Source organism: Oncorhynchus clarkii, chromosome 10 (genome assembly GCF_045791955.1).
Source record: "Oncorhynchus clarkii lewisi isolate Uvic-CL-2024 chromosome 10, UVic_Ocla_1.0, whole genome shotgun sequence".
NCBI classification, from domain to species: Eukaryota; Metazoa; Chordata; class Actinopteri; order Salmoniformes; family Salmonidae; genus Oncorhynchus; species Oncorhynchus clarkii.
The window spans coordinates 35,052,878-35,074,200 of record NC_092156.1 but is presented as its reverse complement, the minus strand read 5'-3'; the positions used below and the strand labels follow the sequence as shown (position 1 = coordinate 35,074,200).

The 21,323-nt window shown below is 44.3% G+C and overlaps 1 protein-coding gene across 6 annotated transcripts in view; it reads left to right on the top strand.

Annotated features, from left to right (window-relative positions):
- LOC139418343 (transcription initiation factor TFIID subunit 1-like) overlaps positions 1-21,323 on the top strand; it is a 60,676-nt gene that overhangs the window by 33,039 nt on the left and 6,314 nt on the right. For 3 of the 6 annotated variants that reach the window (XM_071167722.1, XM_071167719.1, XM_071167720.1), the window contains exons 11-29: positions 171-338; positions 477-607; positions 2,360-2,467; positions 3,573-3,746; positions 3,889-4,062; positions 4,242-4,346; positions 4,488-4,688; positions 5,909-6,050; positions 6,692-6,822; positions 6,920-7,000; positions 7,109-7,258; positions 7,423-7,548; positions 7,950-8,125; positions 8,241-8,455; positions 15,175-15,382; positions 15,538-15,709; positions 16,011-16,222; positions 20,827-20,935; positions 21,044-21,142. In XM_071167722.1, the coding sequence (XP_071023823.1) occupies positions 171-338; positions 477-607; positions 2,360-2,467; positions 3,573-3,746; positions 3,889-4,062; positions 4,242-4,346; positions 4,488-4,688; positions 5,909-6,050; positions 6,692-6,822; positions 6,920-7,000; positions 7,109-7,258; positions 7,423-7,548; positions 7,950-8,125; positions 8,241-8,455; positions 15,175-15,382; positions 15,538-15,709; positions 16,011-16,222; positions 20,827-20,935; positions 21,044-21,142 (2,882 nt within the window). The remainder of the gene's footprint in view (positions 1-170; positions 339-476; positions 608-2,359; positions 2,468-3,572; positions 3,747-3,888; positions 4,063-4,241; positions 4,347-4,487; positions 4,689-5,908; positions 6,051-6,691; positions 6,823-6,919; positions 7,001-7,108; positions 7,259-7,422; positions 7,549-7,949; positions 8,126-8,240; positions 8,456-15,174; positions 15,383-15,537; positions 15,710-16,010; positions 16,223-20,826; positions 20,936-21,043; positions 21,143-21,323) is intronic. The other 3 variants (XM_071167723.1, XM_071167724.1, XM_071167721.1) reach the window with 1 other exon arrangement.

The following is a 21,323-nucleotide window of genomic DNA, read 5'->3' as shown; positions in this document are numbered from 1 at the left end:
ACACCAAGGACCAGGGGAAGAGTTGCAGGGCAGAGGAGCTAGAAAACAATGAGTAGCTTGTGACATGTACATTTTTTTTAAGTAGCTCTCATGCTAGAAAAGGTTGGCGACCCCTGCTCTAAAGAGAGAGTAAATCTATCACTACTGTTTTCCTATTGGTCTTTCCACAGCCACTCATGAAGAGGATGCCCCCTGGTTCTCCATCTTCCCCATTGACAATGAGGAGCTGGTGTACGGGCGCTGGGAGGACAACATCATCTGGGATGACCAGGCCATGGACCGCATGCTCTCACCCCCTGTCCTCACCCTAGACCCCAACGATGAGAACATCATTTTAGGTATTGCCCCTTTCTTAGTGAACTGTGTGTACACTGTTTTTCAGTCAGTTAAAACAAGTTATGAAATATCTTGATGATCTCTGTAACCTATTGAATGCTTTGATCTATCCACTAATCTCTAAATTTGGCCTCTTGCAGAAATCCCAGATGAGAAGGAGTCTGAGCGTATGTCCCACTCTCCGTCCAAGGAGAACAAGAAGGAGTCATCACTAAAGAAGAGTCGCATCCTGTTGGGGAAGACTGGGGTCATAAAAGATGAGCCTCAACAGGTACTACAGGACTGGACCATGGAACATACAGTGGGGCAAAAAAGTATTTAGTCAGCCACCAATTGTGCAAGTTCTCCCACTTAAAAAGATGAGAGGCCTGTAATTTTCATCATAGGTACACTTCAACTATGACAGACAAAATGAGAAAAAAAAATCAGGAAAATCACATTGTAGGATTTTTTATGAATTTATTTGCAAATTATGGTGGAAAATAAGTATTTGGTCAATAACAAAAGTTTATCTCAATACTTTGTTATATACCCTTTGTTGGCAATGACAGAGGTCAAACGTTTTCTGTAAGTCTTCACAAGGTTTTCACACACTGTTGCTGGTATTTTGGCCCATTCCTCCATGCAGATCTCCTCTAGATCAGTGATGTTTTGAGGCTGTTGCTGGGTAACACGGACTTTCAACTCCCTCCAAAGATTTTCTATGGGGTTGAGATCTGGAGACTGGCTAGGCCACTCCAGGACCTTGAAATGCTTCTTACGAAGCCACTCCTTCGTTGCCCGGGCGGTGTGTTTGGGATCATTGTCATGCTGAAAGACCCAGCCACATTTCATCTTCAATGCCCTTGCTGACGGAAGGAGGTTTTCACTCAAAATCTCACGATACATGGCCCCATTCATTCTTTCCTTTACACGGATCAGTCGTCCTGGTCCCTTTGCAGAAAAACAGCCCCAAAGCATGATGTTTCCACCCCCATGCTTCACAGTAGGTATGGTGTTCTTTGGATGCAACTCAGCATTCTTTGTCCTCTAAACACGAGTTGAGTTTTTACCAAAAAGTTATATTTTGGTTTCATCTGACCATATGACATTCTCCCAATCTTCTTCTGGATTATCCAAATGCTCTCTAGCAAACTTCAGACGGGCCTGGACATGTACTGGCTTAAACAGGGGGACACATCTGGCACTGCAGGATTTGAGTCCCTGGCGGCGTACTGTGTTACTGATGGTAGGCTTTGTTACTTTGGTCCCAGCTCTCTGCAGGTCATTCACTAGGTGGTTATGGGATTTTTGCTCACCGTTCTTTTGATCATTTTGACCCCATGGGGAGAGATCTTGCGTGGAGCCCCAGATCGAGGGAGATTATCAGTGGTCTTGTATGTCTTCCATTTCCTAATAATTGCTCCCACAGTTGATTTCTTCAAACCAAGCTGCTTACCTATTGCAGATTCAGTCTTCCCAGCCTGGTGCAGGTCTACAATTTTGTTTCTGGTGTCCTTTGACGGCTCTTTGGTCTTGGCCATAGTGGAGTTTGGAGTGTGACTGTTTGAAGTTGTGGACAGGTGTCTTTTATACTGATAACAAGTTCAAACAGGTGCCATTAATACAGGTAACGAGTGGAGGACAGAGGAGCCTCTTAACGAAGAAGTTACAGGTCTTTGAGAGCCAGAAATCTTGCTTGTTTGTAGGTGACCAAATACTTATTTTCCACCATAATTTGCAAATAAATTCGTTAAAAATCCTACAATGTGATTTTCTGGATTTTTATTATCTTTTTGTCTGTCATAGTTGAAGTGTACCTATGATGAAAATTACAGGCCTCTCTCATCTTTTTAAGTGGGAGAACTTGCACAATTGGTGGCTGACAAAATACTTTTTTGCCCCACTGTAACATAGATCTGCCATTCAACAGGGACTACAGGACTGGACCATGGAACATAACATATATCTGCCATTCAACAGGGACTACAGTCCCTGAACTAACCTGCTCTATCTCCTTTTCTGTTTTGTCTGCTGCCTACAGAACATGTCCCAGCCTGAGGTGAAGGACCCATGGAACCTGTCCAATGATGAGTTCTATTATCCTAAGCAGCAAGGCCTGAGGGGCACCTTCGGTGGCAACATCATTCAGGTGGGCACTAGATTCTCTCCTGTGAGCTCTGTTCCTATACAGGTTGATTAGCAGTTAAAGAGAATAATCTTAAAGATGCACTATGCCTGATTGCTAAAATTCAAATAGTTCACATAAATTCAGTTTGTGACAAAACAAGCAGTCATTGTGTAGAGAGTAATCTAAACCGCTCTGAAATATATTTTCCATAAAATTATAGTTTTTTCAGCTGTTTGAAGCTGGTGTACAAAACCCAAAGTAAAAGACGCAAAACTTGGTAACGGGAAGCATAGAAATAGCGCACATAGAACATATCTACCACTTTTTAGACTTGCTTTCAATGAGAATTAAATATCTATAACTCACATTTATATGTGAATTTAGTCGAGTTGCACAAAAAGTTACATATTGTAGCTTTAACCCCCTAAGGTCGATTTCCACACCCCCGCGGAAATCGAATTAGCATAATAATAATAATAAATCCTCATAAAATCTGTCAGTTTAATATAGAGATCTGTTTTTTTTGCATTGGATGCATCTCAATCCACCACATCCATCAGTGCCACACGTCCGCATCTGTGGTGAAAGGTGACAGAGCTAGAGAGGTGTTTGTCAGACCATGGGACATCCCGAAAATCAGAATGGTTTGGCCTACACGACTTAAATAAAGAGATATACAGTATCTCTCAGATGTAGAACAGGCATTTCAGAACAAACTTCCTTTAGATTTTTTGGCTGGACTATCTGTTGTTCCATGTAGTAAATCTGTTATTCAATGCATGTGTATGGGCTAATAGCCGTAAGGCTGAATTTTGTTTTTCATGAAAGAAATTTGTTCTATTTTTTTAAATAGTATTTAATTTTTTACTTCAAGGGGTCTTAAAATTCCAAATCAAATAGCAAAATGATCCTTGGTATGACCTTAAAACAATTCCACATAGCTTAGACTGGTTATTGCCAAAAATAAGGGGTTAAATACATGTATTAAAAATAGCTTAGTAGAACCCCCCCCTGTCTCAGACAGGGCTTAGACTCTTATGGGTTAACTATATTGTAGGATAATCTTAACAACACTGTAGTTAGCCTATGCTATATGAAAAATGTCCTTGTCTATCTTTCTCTCCAGCACTCCATCCCTGCAGTGGAGCTGAGGCAGCCGTTCTTCCCTACTCACATGGGACCCATGAAGCTGCGTGGGTTCCACCGGCCCTCTCTGAAGAAGTACTCATTCGGGACGTTGTCCCAGCCAGGTCCCCACGCAGCCCAGCCCCTACTCAAACAGATCAAGAAGAAGGCCAAGGTGAGGCCCCAGCACTCACCTCATTCACCTCCATCTTTCTCTCCGTCTTGACACAGGTCGTCAAGAATGCTTCTGCTTCTCTGTCTGTGTTGATAACCTTGTTTGTGTGATTTGTGTTAAATGTCCCTTTTTGTGCCTGTAGATGCGAGAGCAGGAACGCCAGGCTTCTGGTGGAGGTGACATGTTCTTCATGCGGACAGCTCAGGACCTGACAGGGAAAGACGGAGACCTGATTCTGGCAGAGTACAGCGAGGAATACCCTCCGCTCATCATGCAAGTCGGCATGGCAACCAAGATTAAGAACTATTACAAGAGAGTGAGTCACTGCAGTCGTCTTTCAATCACCATTCCCCTTGTATCAACATTGTTTAGCATTTACTATAAGCTGAACCACCTCAGTGGTTCTTTTCCTTCCTCTATTGATATGAGTTGTGTTTATGTGAAAAAATGCATTTTAAGATCTAATTAACTTGAAACATGGCTGTTCTCCCACAGAAACCAGGGAAGGACCCTGGAGCTCCAGACTGTAAGTACGGAGAGACCGTGTACTGCCACACCTCACCTTTCCTGGGCTCCCTGCACCCCGGACAGCTGCTGCCGGTCAGTACCACAGTCATTACAGTCAGTCGCATGACAATTCATTGATGTTTGAAAAAGCCATTCACTGTGAATGTGAATAGCCTGATGCCTAGAAAGAGAACGTTTTAGAGACCTAATTGCAAATCTGTGTCTTTCTTTTAGGCTTTTGAGAACAACCTTTTCCGTGCCCCCATCTACCTCCACAAGATGCCAGAGACAGATTTCCTGGTGCTGCGTACACGGCAGGGCTACTTCATTAGAGAGCTGGTAGACATCTTTGTGGTCGGCCAGCAGTGTCCCCTCTATGAGGTCCCTGGACCCAACTCCAAACGAGCCAACACCCATATCAGAGACTTCTTGCAGGTATACCTTACAATACACACACACACACACACACACACACACACACACACACACACACACAGTGTCAAATGAGTTGTTCCACAAAATAAGTCCCTTTTAGGTAAACAAACAAACAATAGGTTTATTTCAGAAAATTGTCAAATTATGTCATGACGAGTACATGTTCCACTTAATAAAAAACATGTTTTCCCATCTCAAGAGGTTAAATAAAAACAATACATAGTATGTGTCTATTAAGTGCCAAATAAACAGGGTTGCCCGTGACAGGGTTGCCCGTGACAGGGTTGACCGTGACAGGGTTGACCGTGACAGGGTTGACCGTGACAGGGTTGACCGTGAAAGGGTTGACCGTGACAGGGTTGCCCGTGACAGGGTTGCCCGTGACAGGGTTGCCCGTGACAGGGTTGACCGTGACAGGGTTGACCGTGACAGGGTTGACCGTGACAGGATTGACCGTGACAGGGTTGACCGTGACAGGGTTGACCGTGACAGGGTTGACCGTGACAGGGTTGACCGTGACAGGGTTGACCGTGACAGGGTTGACCGTGACAGGGTTGATGATTTCATCTTAAATCAGCAATAAATCTCACTGTAACAGCTTGTTGTATGCAGCAGGGAGGGACAAAAGAATGCAACAATGGTAACAGGGTTGACGTGTTTTGCCGACCTACTCATTTTTCCACCACTGATCACCAGAAATTGGAGTAAAACCAGCTTACCTGCTTTAAACTATGATTTGACTGTTAAATGTTTTATTTTGAACAAAATATTTAATGAGAGTTGAGTTCACGTAACAGTGTTGACCTTAGAATGAGGGCCAGATTATTGTTTTCACCTTAAAATGTAATACTAATAACATTAAATAAATAATCATCATCAGGAATGACTTTGTCAAAGCAAAAGATAACTAGGACTTTACAATGATGGTGACATGTTTTAGAAGTTCGGAGGTTAAGTGGGTTAAAATGTTCCTAGTCACAAAGAGTGCACAGAGGGACTTCAAAATGCTGAATTTAGAATTTCCCACACTGTTTATATTAAAGGGCACTTCATCTAATATAACAGGCTTTTATAATCAAAAATGGATGCACAATTTCTACTTCAAATATCAAAGGGACGCAAAAGGGACTCATTTCATGGAATGACCCACATACAAGAGAAAGCACACTTACAGAATACACGCTTGCCTACACTCATGTCTTCTCTGCTCTTCTGTGCAGGTATTTATCTATCGGTTGTTCTGGAAGAGTAAAGATCGTCCCAGGAGAATCCGCATGGAGGACATAAAGAAAGCTTTCCCCTCACATTCAGAAAGCAGCATCCGCAAACGCCTAAAACTCTGTGCTGACTTTAAGCGTACAGGTAGAAACGACTAACCCTGCCATAACCCAATACAACCGTATAGCCTCATGTTTGTCAATAGTACGGTATGACACTCTGTCCTTCATTGTTTGCCCTCACAAAGATGAAAAAGTAATGCAGAACTGTGAATATGCCTCGTGAACGTTGTCACTCACAACTGTCCAACAATCCTGATTTCCTCTTAACGTTTCTACTCCCATGTGATCTCAGGGAAGTGCTGAGGTGTAAGAGAGAGTGTTTAGCTGTGTGAGCTCAGAGATGGTGTGCCTTACTTTGACAGATAGGAGCCAGGAAAGAGAGAGGTCAGCATATTATGGATATGGAGTTTACTGTGGAGGTAAGGTGTGGTCTAAGGAAAGCATCAATAAGGACCCATAGGTTTGCAGGGTCCTTCGTTAATATCTGCTGTTCTGCTCCTGCAACACCTCCGCTATAAGCCTACAAGACACTTCAGTTGAATGGAATGATGGTAAATTTGATGCAGCAGGGAAGCTTTCTAATCAAAAGTCTTTGGAGGGGGGGAATTGGCCATGCAAAATGCTGCAAAATGCATCCATGAATCTTAAGTAAAGGTGGACTAAAGAGAACTTAGTAATACTTGTTATATGATTGAAGCTCATTTCCCCTGCCTCTGTCCCCAGGGATGGACTCTAACTGGTGGGTGCTGAAGCCTGACTTCAGGCTGCCTACTGAGGAGGAGATCAGGGCCATGGTGTCTCCAGAACAGTGCTGTGCCTACTACAGCATGCTGGTGGCAGAGCAAAGACTGAAGGTAAGGCTGACAGGCTCCTTGTGTAGGTACCGGCTGTGATACCGATTCTCTTTATGGCACTGTGTGAACTATACCAGAACTTTTCTCTCTCCTCCAGGATGCTGGATATGGTGAAAAGTCCTTCTTTGCCCCAGAGGAAGAGAACGAGGAAGACTTCCAGATGAAGATTGATGATGAGGTACAGCTCTACTGCTTCCCTTTCATGAAACATTGATTTTGATGCTCCATTGATGTTGAAAAAACGATGATCCATGATTTCACCAATATTCTCTGTGGTTCACCTTAGGTCCGCACAGCCCCTTGGAACACGACGCGAGCCTTCATCGCTGCCATGAAGGGGAAGTGTCTACTGGAGGTCATGGGCGTGGCTGACCCCACAGGCTGTGGAGAGGGATTCTCTTACGTCAAAGTACCCAACAAGCCCACTCAACAAAAGGTACTTCTCTCTCTTACCCCCAGTGCTCTGAAACACTTCTGCCAGATCAGGGGGCCCTAATTTCATTCATGCGTTCATAGCCTCCAGAAAAACAATACCTATTTTCCTGTTCTGGTTTGGTGATTATTACTAAAGCTTAAGGTTATTTTATTTGTCGTGTTCAGGCCCAAGACGACCGGGAACCACAACCCGCTAAGAAGACTGTGACAGGGACAGATGCTGATCTGAGAAGACTGTCACTCAAAAACGCCAAGCAGCTGCTGCGCAAGTTCGGTGTCCCAGAGGAGGAGGTAATAACACAGTAATAACATAATAATCATCATCATCATTTGGGAGGTGCTTATATTGGTCCTGTTACACACAAGTGTGTAATGAAAATGAGTTTTTTTGCGTATCCCAACTCCCCCTGAGACACCCACAGAGAGTGGGGTCACGGCCAGGGTCATGATTGTACAGTGACCCTGGAGCATTTAGAGTTAAGTGCCTTGCTCAAGGGCACAGCAACAGATTATTTTACCTTGTTGGCTCCGGTATTCGAACCAGAAACCTTTCAGTTACTGGCCCAACACTCTAACTTTGAGGCTACCTGCTGCCATATAACTTAAATGTCTTCATTCCCTCATTTCATCCACCAACCTACGTATGAAGGCTATATCAATCTTTCAAACCAGTGTTTCTGTGTGTGTTTCAGATAAAGAAGCTGTCTCGTTGGGAGGTGATTGACGTGGTGAGGACCATGTCCACAGAGCAGGCCCGCTCTGGTGAGGGGCCCATGAGCAAGTTTGCCCGTGGGTCCCGCTTCTCTGTAGCCGAACACCAGGAGCGCTACAAGGAGGAGTGCCAGAGGATCTTTGACCTGCAGAACAAGTGAGGCCCTCCCATCCTCCCCTTTTCCAATTAAACATAATTCACTACCCGTTTCTTATAGGGATGCTGTAGTTGTACACCATCTGATGTTCCAGCCTGTCTGCCTTCCCCCCAGAGTATTGGATTCCACAGAGGTCCTGTCCACAGACACAGACAGCAGCTCAGCGGAGGACAGTGACTTTGAGGAGATGGGGAAGAACATTGAGAATATGCTGCAGAACAAGAAGACCAGCTCCCAGCTGTCCAGAGAGAAGGAGGAGCAGGAGAGGAAGGAGCTGCAGAGGATGCTGATGGGGGAGGAGAGCGACCACAAGGGACGCAAGGGCTTCTGTAAGTGTTGTGTTTGTGCGTTTCAGGCTTTTTTAAATGTGTTTACAGGAGTATGTGTTTACAGGAGTGTGTATATGTGTCAGGGTTTATGCTAGGAAAATGTGGCGCCGGACAACGTGACCAGGAAGATTCAAATTTACCTGACCCATATGCAATGGGTGCATAACACATTATGGCGTCCACCCACGGTGCTCAGCATGACAGAAATCACATTTATATTATGGTAATGCTCTTAACAGAACATTGCAAATCATGTAATGAAGCAGCCAATAAAACTGACTTTTCAAACATTTGGCAAAATGCAATTTGTGGGAAACCACCATTCTAAACAGCACACCTGGGAAAACACCTTTCTAAACAGCACACCTGGGAAACCACCATTCTAAACAGCACACCTGGGAAAACACCATTCTAAACAGCACACCTGGGAAACCACCATTCTAAACAGCACACCTGGGAAAACACCTTTCTAAACAGCACACCTGGGAAACCACCATTCTAAACAGCACACCTGGGAAAACACCATTCTAAACAGCACACCTGGGAAACCACCTTTCTAAACAGCACACCTGGGAAAACACCTTTCTAAACAGCACAGCTGGGAAAACACCTTTCTAAACAGCACACCTGGGAAAACACCTTTCTAAACAGCACACCTGGGAAAACACCATTCTAAACAGCACACCTGGGAAAACACCATTCTAAACAGCACACCTGGGAAACCACCATTCTAAACAGCACACCTGGGAAACCACCATTCTAAACAGCACACCTGGGAAACCACCATTCTAAACAGCACACCTGGGAAAACACCTTTCTAAACAGCACACCTGGGAAAACACCTTTCTAAACAGCACACCTGGGAAAACACCATTCTAAACAGCACACCTGGGAAAACACCTTTCTAAACAGCACACCTGGGAAACCACCATTCTAAACAGCACACCTGGGAAAACACCATTCTAAACAGCACACCTGGGAAACCACCATTCTAAACAGCACACCTGGGGAAAACACCTTTCTAAACAGCACACCTGGGAAAACACCTTTCTAAACAGCACACCTGGGAAACCACCATTCTAAACAGCACACCTGGGAAACCACCATTCTAAACAGCACACCTGGGAAACCACCATTCTAAACAGCACACCTGGGAAAACACCTTTCTAAACAGCACACCTGGGAAAACACCTTTCTAAACAGCACACCTGGGAAACCACCATTCTAAACAGCACACCTGGGAAAACACCTTTCTAAACAGCACACCTGGGAAACCACCATTCTAAACAGCACACCTGGGAAAACACCATTCTAAACAGCACACCTGGGAAACCACCATTCTAAACAGCACACCTGGGAAAACACCTTTCTAAACAGCACACCTGGGAAAACACCTTTCTAAACAGCACACCTGGGAAAACACCATTCTAAACAGCACACCTGGGAAACCACCATTCTAAACAGCACACCTGGGAAAACACCTTTCTAAACAGCACACCTGGGAAAACACCTTTCTAAACAGCACACCTGGGAAAACACCTTTCTAAACAGCACACCTGGGAAACCACCATTCTAAACAGCACACCTGGGAAAACACCTTTCTAAACAGCACACCTGGGAAACCACCATTCTAAACAGCACACCTGGGAAAACACCATTCTAAACAGCACACCTGGGAAACCACCATTCTAAACAGCACACCTGGGAAAACACCATTCTAAACAGCACACCTGGGAAAACACCTTTCTAAACAGCACACCTGGGAAAACACCTTTCTAAACAGCACACCTGGGAAAACACCTTTCTAAACAGCACACCTGGGAAAACACCTTTCTAAACAGCACACCTGGGAAAACACCTTTCTAAACAGCACACCTGGGAAAACACCTTTCTAAACAGCACACCTGGGAAAACACCTTTCTAAACAGCACACCTGGGAAAACACCTTTCTAAACAGCACACCTGGGAAAACACCATTCTAAACAGCACACCTGGGAAAACACCTTTCTAAACAGCACACCTGGGAAAACACCTTTCTAAACAGCACACCTGGGAAAACACCTTTCTAAACAGCACACCTGGGAAAACACCTTTCTAAACAGCACACCTGGGAAAACACCTTTCTAAACAGCACACCTGGGAAAACACCTTTCTAAACAGCACACCTGATAACGGTTGCATAAGTGAACGAGATGAAATCTCAGTTAGAAAAAGAAGGTTCATCTAAAGATGCAACAACTAGGATGGGTTGCTATTATGACTAGTACAGTATGGTGCCTTTGGCTTCTGGACATCAATAGAAAGTTGAGATGAAAACCAATAGAACAGGAGAGAAATGGCATAGCGGTGGATCCAATAGGAAAGTAAATGGAAATTACTCCTGTCTATACAGAAAAAAAAGAAAAAAAATCTAAATACTTGACAAGAAAGCATGACTTAGCCACAAAGGAATCAATGATCATTAGCGTCTTCTTTTTTAAAATCCTGTGGATTGTTTCAAATCACAAGCTTAGTGGCAACGCACATGGCAATAGTCCTAGCTGATTATTGAGTTGCGGCTGTCAGTTAAAAACTTCTAAAATATGTGTGAAGATAATGTGTCTTGAGTATAATTTCAAATGTTGAGACAAGAAGAAGGGGAGGGGTGTGTGGCGAAGATATAGGTGAGTCTCTCTCCAGAATGTCAGCTGTCTTCTGCCAATTGCTGCACATACATTGTTTCATTGTGTGAATTGTTTGCCCTTAAAAAAAAAAAAAGATGTATTTTTATTTTTATCAATTCCTCATTACATACAGTACCAGTAGTAAAAATACCGTTAATCCCCGTCATTTGGTTACAGAGTTCACCCCTGCTACACTTGAGTAACAGGTTTTGGTTTATTTCATGGAGTGCTCCTTGTGAGCAATGAACATGTCTGGTTTATCTGTTCTGATAATGTTGAGGGAGAGTGTGCCTGAGTACGCATAGAAGTACCTGGCCTGCTGCGCAGAAATGTAGGAAAGTGTTTTTTAACATCCATTGCGAATGATAATACACGGAGTGTACAAAACATTACGAACACCTTCCTAATATTGAGTTGCACCCACTTTTGCCCTCAGAACTGCCTCAATTCATCACGACATGGACTCTACAAGGTGTCAAAAGCGTTCCACATTGTTACTGGCCCATGTTGACGGCAATGCTTCCCACCGCTATCACGTTGGCTGGATGTCCTGTGGGTGGTGGACCATTCCTGATAGACACATGAAACTGTTGAGTGGGAAAAACCCAGCAGCTTTGCAGTCCTTGACACACTCAAACCGGTGTGCCTGGCATCTACTACCATACCAATGGAGGCTCCCCAGAGGAGGAAGGGGAGGACCATCCTCATTGAATTTCATAAAAATAGTGAAACATTAAAAAAGTTATCCTTTTTAGATTAAACTATACTAATTATATTCACATCATCAAATAATTTATTTAATCACGCTGTTTTGCAATGAAGGTCTTCAGTATCCTCAACAGAACTCTGTAGGGTAGCACCGTGGTGTAGCCGGAGGACAGCTAGTTTCTGTCCTCTGGGCCCTCTCCTCTTCTCTCTATACACCAAGTCACTCGGCCTAATACAGGCAGTTGTCATCTCCCGTCTGTATTACTGCAACTTGCTGTTGGCTGGGCTCCCCGCTTGTGCCATCAAACCCCTACAACTTATCCAGAACGCTGCAGCCCGCCTGGTTTTCAACTTTCCCAAGTTCTCTCATGTAAACCCACTGCTCCGCACACTCCCAGTCAAAACTCGCACTCCAAGACCATGGTGCTTACCTACGGAACAGCAAGAGGAACTGCCCCTCCCAACCTTCAGGCGATGCTCAAACCAAACACCCCAACACGAACACTCAGTTCTGCCACCTTAGGTCTCTTGGGCCTCCCACCCCTACGGGAAGGAAGCTCCCGCTCAGCCCAGTCGAAGCTCTTCTCTGTCCTGGCATCCCAATGGTGGAACCAGCTTCCCCCTGAAGCTAGGAAAGCAGAGTCCCTGCTTACAGCCCAACACCGTGCAGGACGTTTTGGCATTTGCCAGAGAACATCAAGATTGGCAAATTCGCCACTGGCGCCCTGTGCTCTTCACAGATGAAAGCAGGTTCACACTGAGCACATGTGACAGATGTCTGGAGTCTGGAGACGCCGTGGAGAACGTTCTGCTGCCTGCAACATCCTCTAGCATGACCGGTTTGGCGGTGGGTCAGTCGTGGGGTGGCATTTCTTTGGGGGGCCGCACAGCCCTCCATGTGCTCGCCAGAGGTAGCCTGACTGCCATTAGGTACCGAGATGAGATCCTCAGACCCCTTGTGAGACCATATGCTGGTGTGGTTGGCCCTGGGTTCCTCCTAATGCAAGACAATGCTAGACCTCATGTGGCTGGAGTGTGTCAGCAGTTCCTGCAAGAGGAAGGCATTGATGCTATGGACTGGCCCGCCCGTTCCCCAGACCTGAATCCAATTGAGCACATCTGGGACATCATGTCTCGCTCCATCCACCAACGCCACGTTGCACCACTGACTGTCCAGGAGTTGGCGGATGCTTTAGTCCAGGTCTGGGAGGAGATCCCTCAGAAGACCATCCGCCACCTCATCAGGAGCATGCCCAGGCGTTGTAGGGAGGTCATACAGGCACGTGGAGGCCACACACACTGAGCCTCATTTTGACTTGTTTTAAGGACATTACATCAAAGTTGGATCAGCCTGTAGTGTGGTTTTCCACTTTAATTTTGAGTGTGACTCCAAATCCAGACCTCCATGGGTTGATCAATTTGATTTCCATTGATAATTTGTGTGTGATTTTGTCATCAGCACATTTAACTATGTAAAGAAAAAAGTAAGAATTTAATAAGAACATTTCATTCATTCAGATCTAGGATGTGTTATTTTAGTGTTCCCTTTATTTTTTGGAGGAGTGTAGTTTAGCCTACTCAAACACCCAGCTCAAACTGAGAGGGATGCGATCTTACCTAGCTGGCTATGGCTATCTAACTCTAGAACTCTTCCAAGTCAAGGCAAGCTTTTGGTTTTATGAATTTATTCCCACCGGGGCCCACCGGTATAACTGCTCAACTGCTTGCTAACTGAACACTGTACTGCGTGATTGTAGCAGGTTTACTAACGTGTTAATATTAGTTACTATGTTTACTTGACGTTAGCTAATATGGTGACAATGATGTAGGCTGTGTATAGTGGTTAGCAGTTATGATATGAAGGATTGGCTTGGAAAGTTTTTTTTCACCTAGTCACAGACAGCTGATGTGTTGTACACTGAAGTCCACAAGCGAAGGGAAAAGGTGAGAGGAGGAGAGTGTGTAGATGCGAGAAGGAATTATCCAATGATCAAAGGGATCATGCTGTTTGTATGTGGCTGCTAATAAAGTGAACAGACAATTCTGTTGAAAAACGTTTTGTTAAGGAAGCAAACGGAACAAAACGGATAATCATACCTGAATTTGTCCAATAGAAACTCTCGTTTGCAACTTTTGGTGTAATGATTACACCCTAGATCAGCTAGGGTGTAAGGCGGTATGGATTGTGCAAGGCGGTATGGATTGTGCAAGGCGGTATGGATTGTGCAAGGCAGTATGGATTGTGTCAGTGTCTGTCACCTAGATTACTCAAATTTATCTCACCTACCTTTGTAAACTGTCATTCATAGGCTAGGTTGTAGCAACCTCATGATGGGTATAGGGAAGATTTGAGTATCATGTAGTAGCATATCGATTTTACATCGAACTGGGTGAATGGAATACGAATGAGTCATCCAATATACTGTAATAGAAATAAGGCCATGCTCATAAAAATATATCATCCTCCCTCATCTTCAACGGCACCGACCGCTGCTGTACCATACCCCATTCAAAGGAACTGAAATATTTTGTCTTGCCCATTCACCCTCTAAATGGCGCACATACACAATCAAGGCTTTCACCTGGGTTCCTGGTCAGTTTGTCATGGAAAGAGCAAATGTCCTTAATGTTTTGTACACTCAGTGTATATTAAAAGTATTAGTTCCTCACAGTAAGCTATTTGAAAAATCTTTCCAACAATCTCCCCCTCGATAATCACCAATCCTCAGTGTGAAAGAGCTATAGGCCAACGCAGCCTACTGCTGCGTTGGCCTGTAGGCTATGAGTTCCATGCACAAATGTCTTGTATCATTGTAGATGGATCACAGTGTATGATCACGCGCTGCCTAGGAAGTCCTTATAAAATAATTGCCTCCACGTTTCCGTGGTCGGATTCTGCCTTTGGGCTACTTTGTAGAAAGGTAAGACATGCCTCATAATATGAAATATAACATTCCAGTTTCAAACAATTAAGTATGCTTTCAAAATGCATCCTGCCTCCAGCTCATATTGTAAAGTGGTGGGTGACGGGCTGATAGCCTGTTGCCTGCACTTGAATGGCAAATGAGAGGCGCGCTTTAAATACCAGTTGAGAAATAAAAATAGCTCTCTTTATTTTTTAACACACAATTGCATTTAGAATTGTTGCATAATGAATGGGCTGATAAAAAAAGGTTTTACTCCATCAGCAACCAGCTGAGGAGCTGCAGGTGAAATCCAGCTTAAAATGTGCACGCGTGATAGTTGTGTTAGATAAATAAGATACATGATGACCAACAAATTGGCAATTGCCGGTTAACGGAAACTCTGGTGTGTGTGACTTATATCTCTCTCTGTGTGTCCTTGCAGCCAGTGCCTTGTCCACAGGCTCCCATAAAGATGACGACACGTCCTCGGTCACCAGCCTGAACTCGTCCGCTACGGGACGGCGCCTCAAAATCTACCGTACCTTCAGGGACGAAGACGGCAAGGAGTATGTCCGCTGTGAGACGGTCCGCAAACCCTCTGTCATAGACGCCTACACCAGAATCAGAACCACCAAGGATGATGAGTTCATGTGAGTCCGTCCGTCTGTGTGGTGTGTGTGTTTGTGTGCGCATGAGGTCTGTTGTGTCTGCGCATGCGGTCTGTGTGTCTGCGCCAAGTGTGTGTGTCCAACCTGTCACTAAGTCTCTGTCCAACCTGTCACTAAGTCTCTGTCTGCCTCTACAGAAGAAAGTTTGCTGTGTTTGACGAGCAACACAGAGAGGAGATGAGGAAGGAGCGGAGGAGGATCCAGGAACAGCTGAGGAGGCTGAAGAGGAACCAGGAGAAGGACAGGTTCAAGGGCCCCCCGGAGAAGAAGGCCAAGAAGATCAAGGAGAGGCCAGACCTCAAGGTAAAAGTAAGCTTGCCAGCCCATAATGATTCAACTCCAAGACTATCCTCCTCCTCCTGTTTTCCTGCTGACCTGCTCTGTTTCTAAAATAGGATCATTCATTTCAAGATAAACCTTCCTCACTGTTTTCATACTTTCCTTTAGTAGCAATATATTATATTGCTTATAATAAGCATGATAATGTAGTGTTTGCATGTGATGTGGCAGTTATTGTGCCATGTGATGCAGTGAGTTGCAGTTTCCATTCCTGTATAGCGTGTTTGTCTAATTGTTAACTACATCTCTTTTTCTTCCTCCCCTGCCCTAGCTGAAGTGCGGAGCTTGCGGTGCCATCGGGCACATGCGAACCAACAAGTTCTGCCCGCTATACTACCAGACCAACGCCCCACCCTCCAACCCGGTTGCCATGACAGAGGAGCAGGAGGAGGAGCTGGAGAAGACTGTCATTCACAACGACAATGAGGAACTCATCAAGGTGGAGGGAACCAAGATCGTCCTCGGCAAGCAGCTTATCGAGAGGTACAAACACACACAGGCTAGACATTCAGGAGAAAAGGAAACTTAAACTGAAATATTTCCATGTTACTAGAGTGACCGAAGTCTTTTTTACTATATTTACTCTTTTACTGAGTCGGTAATGCCAGCTTCGAAGCACCAAAAGGTATTGCACAGCTAATTGAGCTTCTGTAGATCTGTCCATTATGCGCTGTACGTCTGTCTAAATAACCACGTTTCCATCCAACCATTTCATGCGGATGAATTACCTGTCACATTAAAAAAGTCACAACCGGGCTGATGGAACATGAAATGCCGGTACAATTTTATAAATGCTGACAGACAATTTGTGTCTATAAAATTTAAAATAAAAATTATATGAGAAATGGTGGCAGAAACGCCTTGATGCGCATGTATTTATATAACAACCATCATACCATCATGACTAGTTAAATAAAGTTTAAATAAAATTAAAAATACAGAAGTAAACTTTGAGTCAGGCGGTGGATGATATGTTGTGTGGTCCTCCCACTACGACTCGGGAAAGCATGCAGTTTATTAGGCTACAGATGAAATAAATGATGATGAAAGTGCACGGTGATGAGATTGATGCTCCTTTCCAATGAGAGAGTCTTATTCTGGTGAGATGATGATCGATACTTGGTTGCTGTTTGACAAATACAAATAATATTGCTCTTATTCAAAATAATCTCATAGTGTAGGTAGCCTACCCGCACTGTATCTGTGAGCTGTTGGCTAGAGACCATGTGCCATGACCAAGGGAGGCACATTTTCTATAGAATGCAACAGTTTTTGTGACAAACCAGTAGAGTTGAAAATGTGATGGAAACCCATTTAACTTGTATTTTTCATTCAGTACATGGGAATTTAATGGCAGTTACTTGTAATGTGCACTCAGAGCCGGTCCTGACCTCCCCGGGGCCCTAAGCAAAATGCTGCTAAGGGGCCCTCCTACTTGACCTGTGAGCCATGTAAACCATTTACCACTGCCACACAGTCACACCTGACAAACCAGTGCTCCCACTACAATCCTCCCTCCTTTAAAACAGTTTGCTCCATCTGTCAATATTTATTGAATGGAGTATTTTCTATAGAATCTTAAGATAAGTGAATATTAAAATTAACATAAATAAGAAATTGTAGAAAATATAACATTTGGAAAATAATAAAATATAACACTGAGCTTTTGCTCTGCTGCCTGGTAATTAGTCCAGTCCTCACAATATTATACAATTAGCTTTGTCTAGACAATGTAAATATAAGCCTATAGGCTATGGCTACAACTATATGTCTCAAAATAGCACAATAAAGCCTATACAGTGTGGTTAACTTTGGTTCCCTCTGCAGCCTGGGAATTTTCAGCATCAGCATGGCCACCAGTCTGTCTGGGTACCAGTCTATCTGGACTGTCTGGAAGTAATGGAGAAAGTATGTCACATAGTTAGTTAAGCAGTCATTTACACAAATGCACTTCTGCCATGCAATCTTAAATGTTACTAAGTGTGTAACATTTGAATGTTTGAATTAAAATATTACCATCAAAATATTCTTCTTCTGCACATTCTTGAGGAACAATCATCAATGATGTCATCATAGGACACGTGTTTCCCCACGTCATGATTTATGCTCATGATGGCCAGACCACTCAAACCTTCCTGATGGCCAGACCATTCAAACCTTTCTGATGGCCAGACCATTCAAACCTTCCTGATGGCCAGACCACTAAAACCTTCCTGATGGCCAGACCACTCAAACCTTCCTGATGGCCAGACCACTCATACGTTCATGATGGCCAGACCACTCAAACCTTCCTGATGGCCAGACCACTCAAACCTTCCTGATGGCCAGACCACTCAAACCTCCCTGATGGCCAGACCATTCAAACCTTCCTGATGGCCAGACCACTCAAACGTTCCTGATGGCCAGACCACTCGTACGTTCATGATGGCCAGACCAATCAAACCTTCCTGATGGCCAGACCACTCAAACCTTCCTGATGGCCAGACCACTCAAACGTTCATGATGGCCAGACCACTCAAACCTTCCTGATGGCCAGACCACTCAAACCTTCCTGATGGCCAGACCACTCAAACCTTCCTGATGGCCAGACCACTCAAACCTTCCTGATGGCCAGACCACTCAAACCTTCCTGATGGCCAGACCACTCAAACCTTCCTGATGGCCAGACCACTCAAACCTTCCTGATGGCCAGACCACTCAAACCTTCCTGATGGCCAGACCACTCAAACCTTCCTGATGGCCAGACCACTCAAGCCTTCCTGATGGCCAGACCACTCAAACCTTCCTGTGACATGGAAGACCTCAGGTAGCTTTCGATGAGCTTTCATTTTGAAAAGCTCCTTTCTGCTGATGCTACTGTTACTGGTGGGGTGCCTGCAATTCTTAGGGCCAACCAAAGGTTAGGATAAAGTTCCTCCAGGGTTTTCTCACAGAGAAAGGAAAGCAGCTCAAAGGCAGTCAGTCATCTTATCTGATGGCAGATCAGGTACATTCTGAATCTCGTGTGCCAGATCCATTCCACTGAGGTCACAGTCATCTCTGAAGGTTAGAGTGTTTTCAACTTCCATGCAGTGAGCCTTTAAAGATTCACTGGACATCTGAGAGGCAGTGCTGAAGTTCAGCAACACTCCATATTTGGTTTTCACCTGGTTGAGTGTTTCAAATCTCTCATCCATGGATGTCACAGCAGAGTCGACCACAATGTTGACTTCAAGGTTTTTCAGTGGGTCAGTCACTGGTTCATCAGGAGCCTCATAGCTGAAATGCCTCTTGCTGTTTCTCAGTCTCTTCTCTTTCAGAACAGCCTCCACATTAATTTCTTCACAAATGCTTTTGGCTGTTGTCTGGGCCTCAGATAATCCAGTTTCCCGGTATGTAGTGAGGGAGGACTTTGCATTTGAGATTAAATTCACTGCGATATCCAACTGCATTGAGGCGGATTGGAGGAGCTTGTTCACCTGGTTTGTCATTGTCTGTATCTCACACCATACGACACAGCAAATCAGAATCCTGATACCTGAGTGCATGAACACTTTGGAGCCGACTCTCCAATCTTGTGTCACTCCATGACTTCACAGTTATGTTCACGTGTTTCTTTAAAACACTCCATCTTTGTGTGCTAGCTGAAAAGAAGGTGAAGAGCCAAAAAAACAACAACTGCATATTTTGAGGATTTGGCAGCATCTGCAATGACAAGGTTTAGAGTATGTGCTCCACATGGGACGTACACGACTCTGGGATGTTTTTTGAGCAGTCTGGCTTTACTCCTTGGTACTTGCCCTTCACGTTGGCCCCATTATCATAAGCTTGCCCTTTACAATCTTCAAATGGAATCTTCAGCTCATCTAAGATGACAGTGGACAGATTCAAGCCTGTTGTAATCTCAACATTCACAAAGTAGAGGAAGTGCTCCTTGATCTCTGGCTTTCCCTTTAAAGCCACGCTTCTCAGAATAATGGACATTTGCTCCTGGTGACTAATCTCCTCTACTGACAAACTTAAGCAAATCACCTGTCAATAATAGATAACAATACTATTATTCATTTTATCAGCTGCATCAGGCCCATTTAAACTGGCTCCCCCAGATTTCCATTTATACATTTTCAAATATAAAATACTTTTTATACTCTGGCTTGGCTGAATACTTGATGGTTATTATTTACCCACAATCCATTTTGTACAGTATGCCCAGCTAATCACCATTTTAAATTCAATATATAAATCAATAGTCAAGGGCAATCCATTGCTTTTCTTCTTGCATTAGTCCAGATTTGTAACTAAACCTTGACTGAGAGACTATATAATCATTGTCTTGTTTTAAAATGATGTGCGCCTATGAGGAGTGCAATCACGCCCATATATTGTCTGGACTGGTCCCCACAGAGGTTGCTGCATGGAAAGCGCGAGTTTAATTTCATGCACGCAATTTATAAACACCATTGCCCGTTGGCGTTTATCAAATATAATAAATAGTTGTATTTCACTCTCACTTTTGTCAGGCATAAAGTCACAGAACACAGCCCTGGAAGTGGCTAGCAAGCAAGACACTGACAGACCAAGAGATGCACTGCCCAGCTAGGTTAGCAAGACAGACAGACGAGAGGGAGATACACTGCAAGCTAGCAGATCAACTTAACGTTACTGTTATTTGCTGACATCAAACTTGGAGAGGAGAGAACACAAGTTTACCTGATCGCTGTTCCCGCAATTCACTCTCATTGTGTTTTGTTTCTCTCTCTTCGTGACCAGAAGGGTAGTTCCGCTTCATCCTCTCATCCAAGTTGTAAACATTGACACCCGCTTTGACACGAGGGGGAGGCGGGCCCTTGCATGATTTGCAGGGCCCTACTCAACTTGCGTAGTGAGCGTATAGGGCCGCCTGGCTCTTTGTGTACTATGTCATCACACACAGCCTTTTATCCGCAAAAAGTCTGTTTGATGGAAACGCATCTCTGGTGGATTTAAAAAATATATATTTCTGAATATTCACATGGAAATCTGTCACAAATTGGATGGAAATCTAGCTAAAGTTTGTGATATATCATGTTGTGCTGCTGTGTAAAGGACCATGTTGTCTCCTCTTCCAGTGCTGATGAGGTGCGCAGGAAGTCTCTGGTGCTGAAGTTCCCCAAACAGCATCTTCCCCCCAAGAAGAAGAGACGTGTGGGGACCACTGTACACTGTGACTACCTCAATGTGAGCCTAGTTGTCACTATATTGACTGTTGTTGTATATTCAGTTCATGGTCTAGAAATCTTTAACACTGTGATTGTTGTTTTGTTGTTACTTGTCGTCCTCTCACAGAGGCCCCACAAATCCATCCACCGCCGACGCACTGACCCCATGGTCACCCTGTCCTCAGTCCTGGAGAGCGTCATCAACGACATGCGGGATCACCCTAATGTAAGCTACACACACATTCACACAATTCACTGCTTACAGACAGACAGACAGACAGACAGACAGACAGACAGACAGACAGACAGACAGACTGACTGCCTATATTCCTCTGACCATTTTATAGTCTCTCTCACTCAGTCACTCACAAACTCTCCTTCCAGACCCACATCAAACATCTCCAATC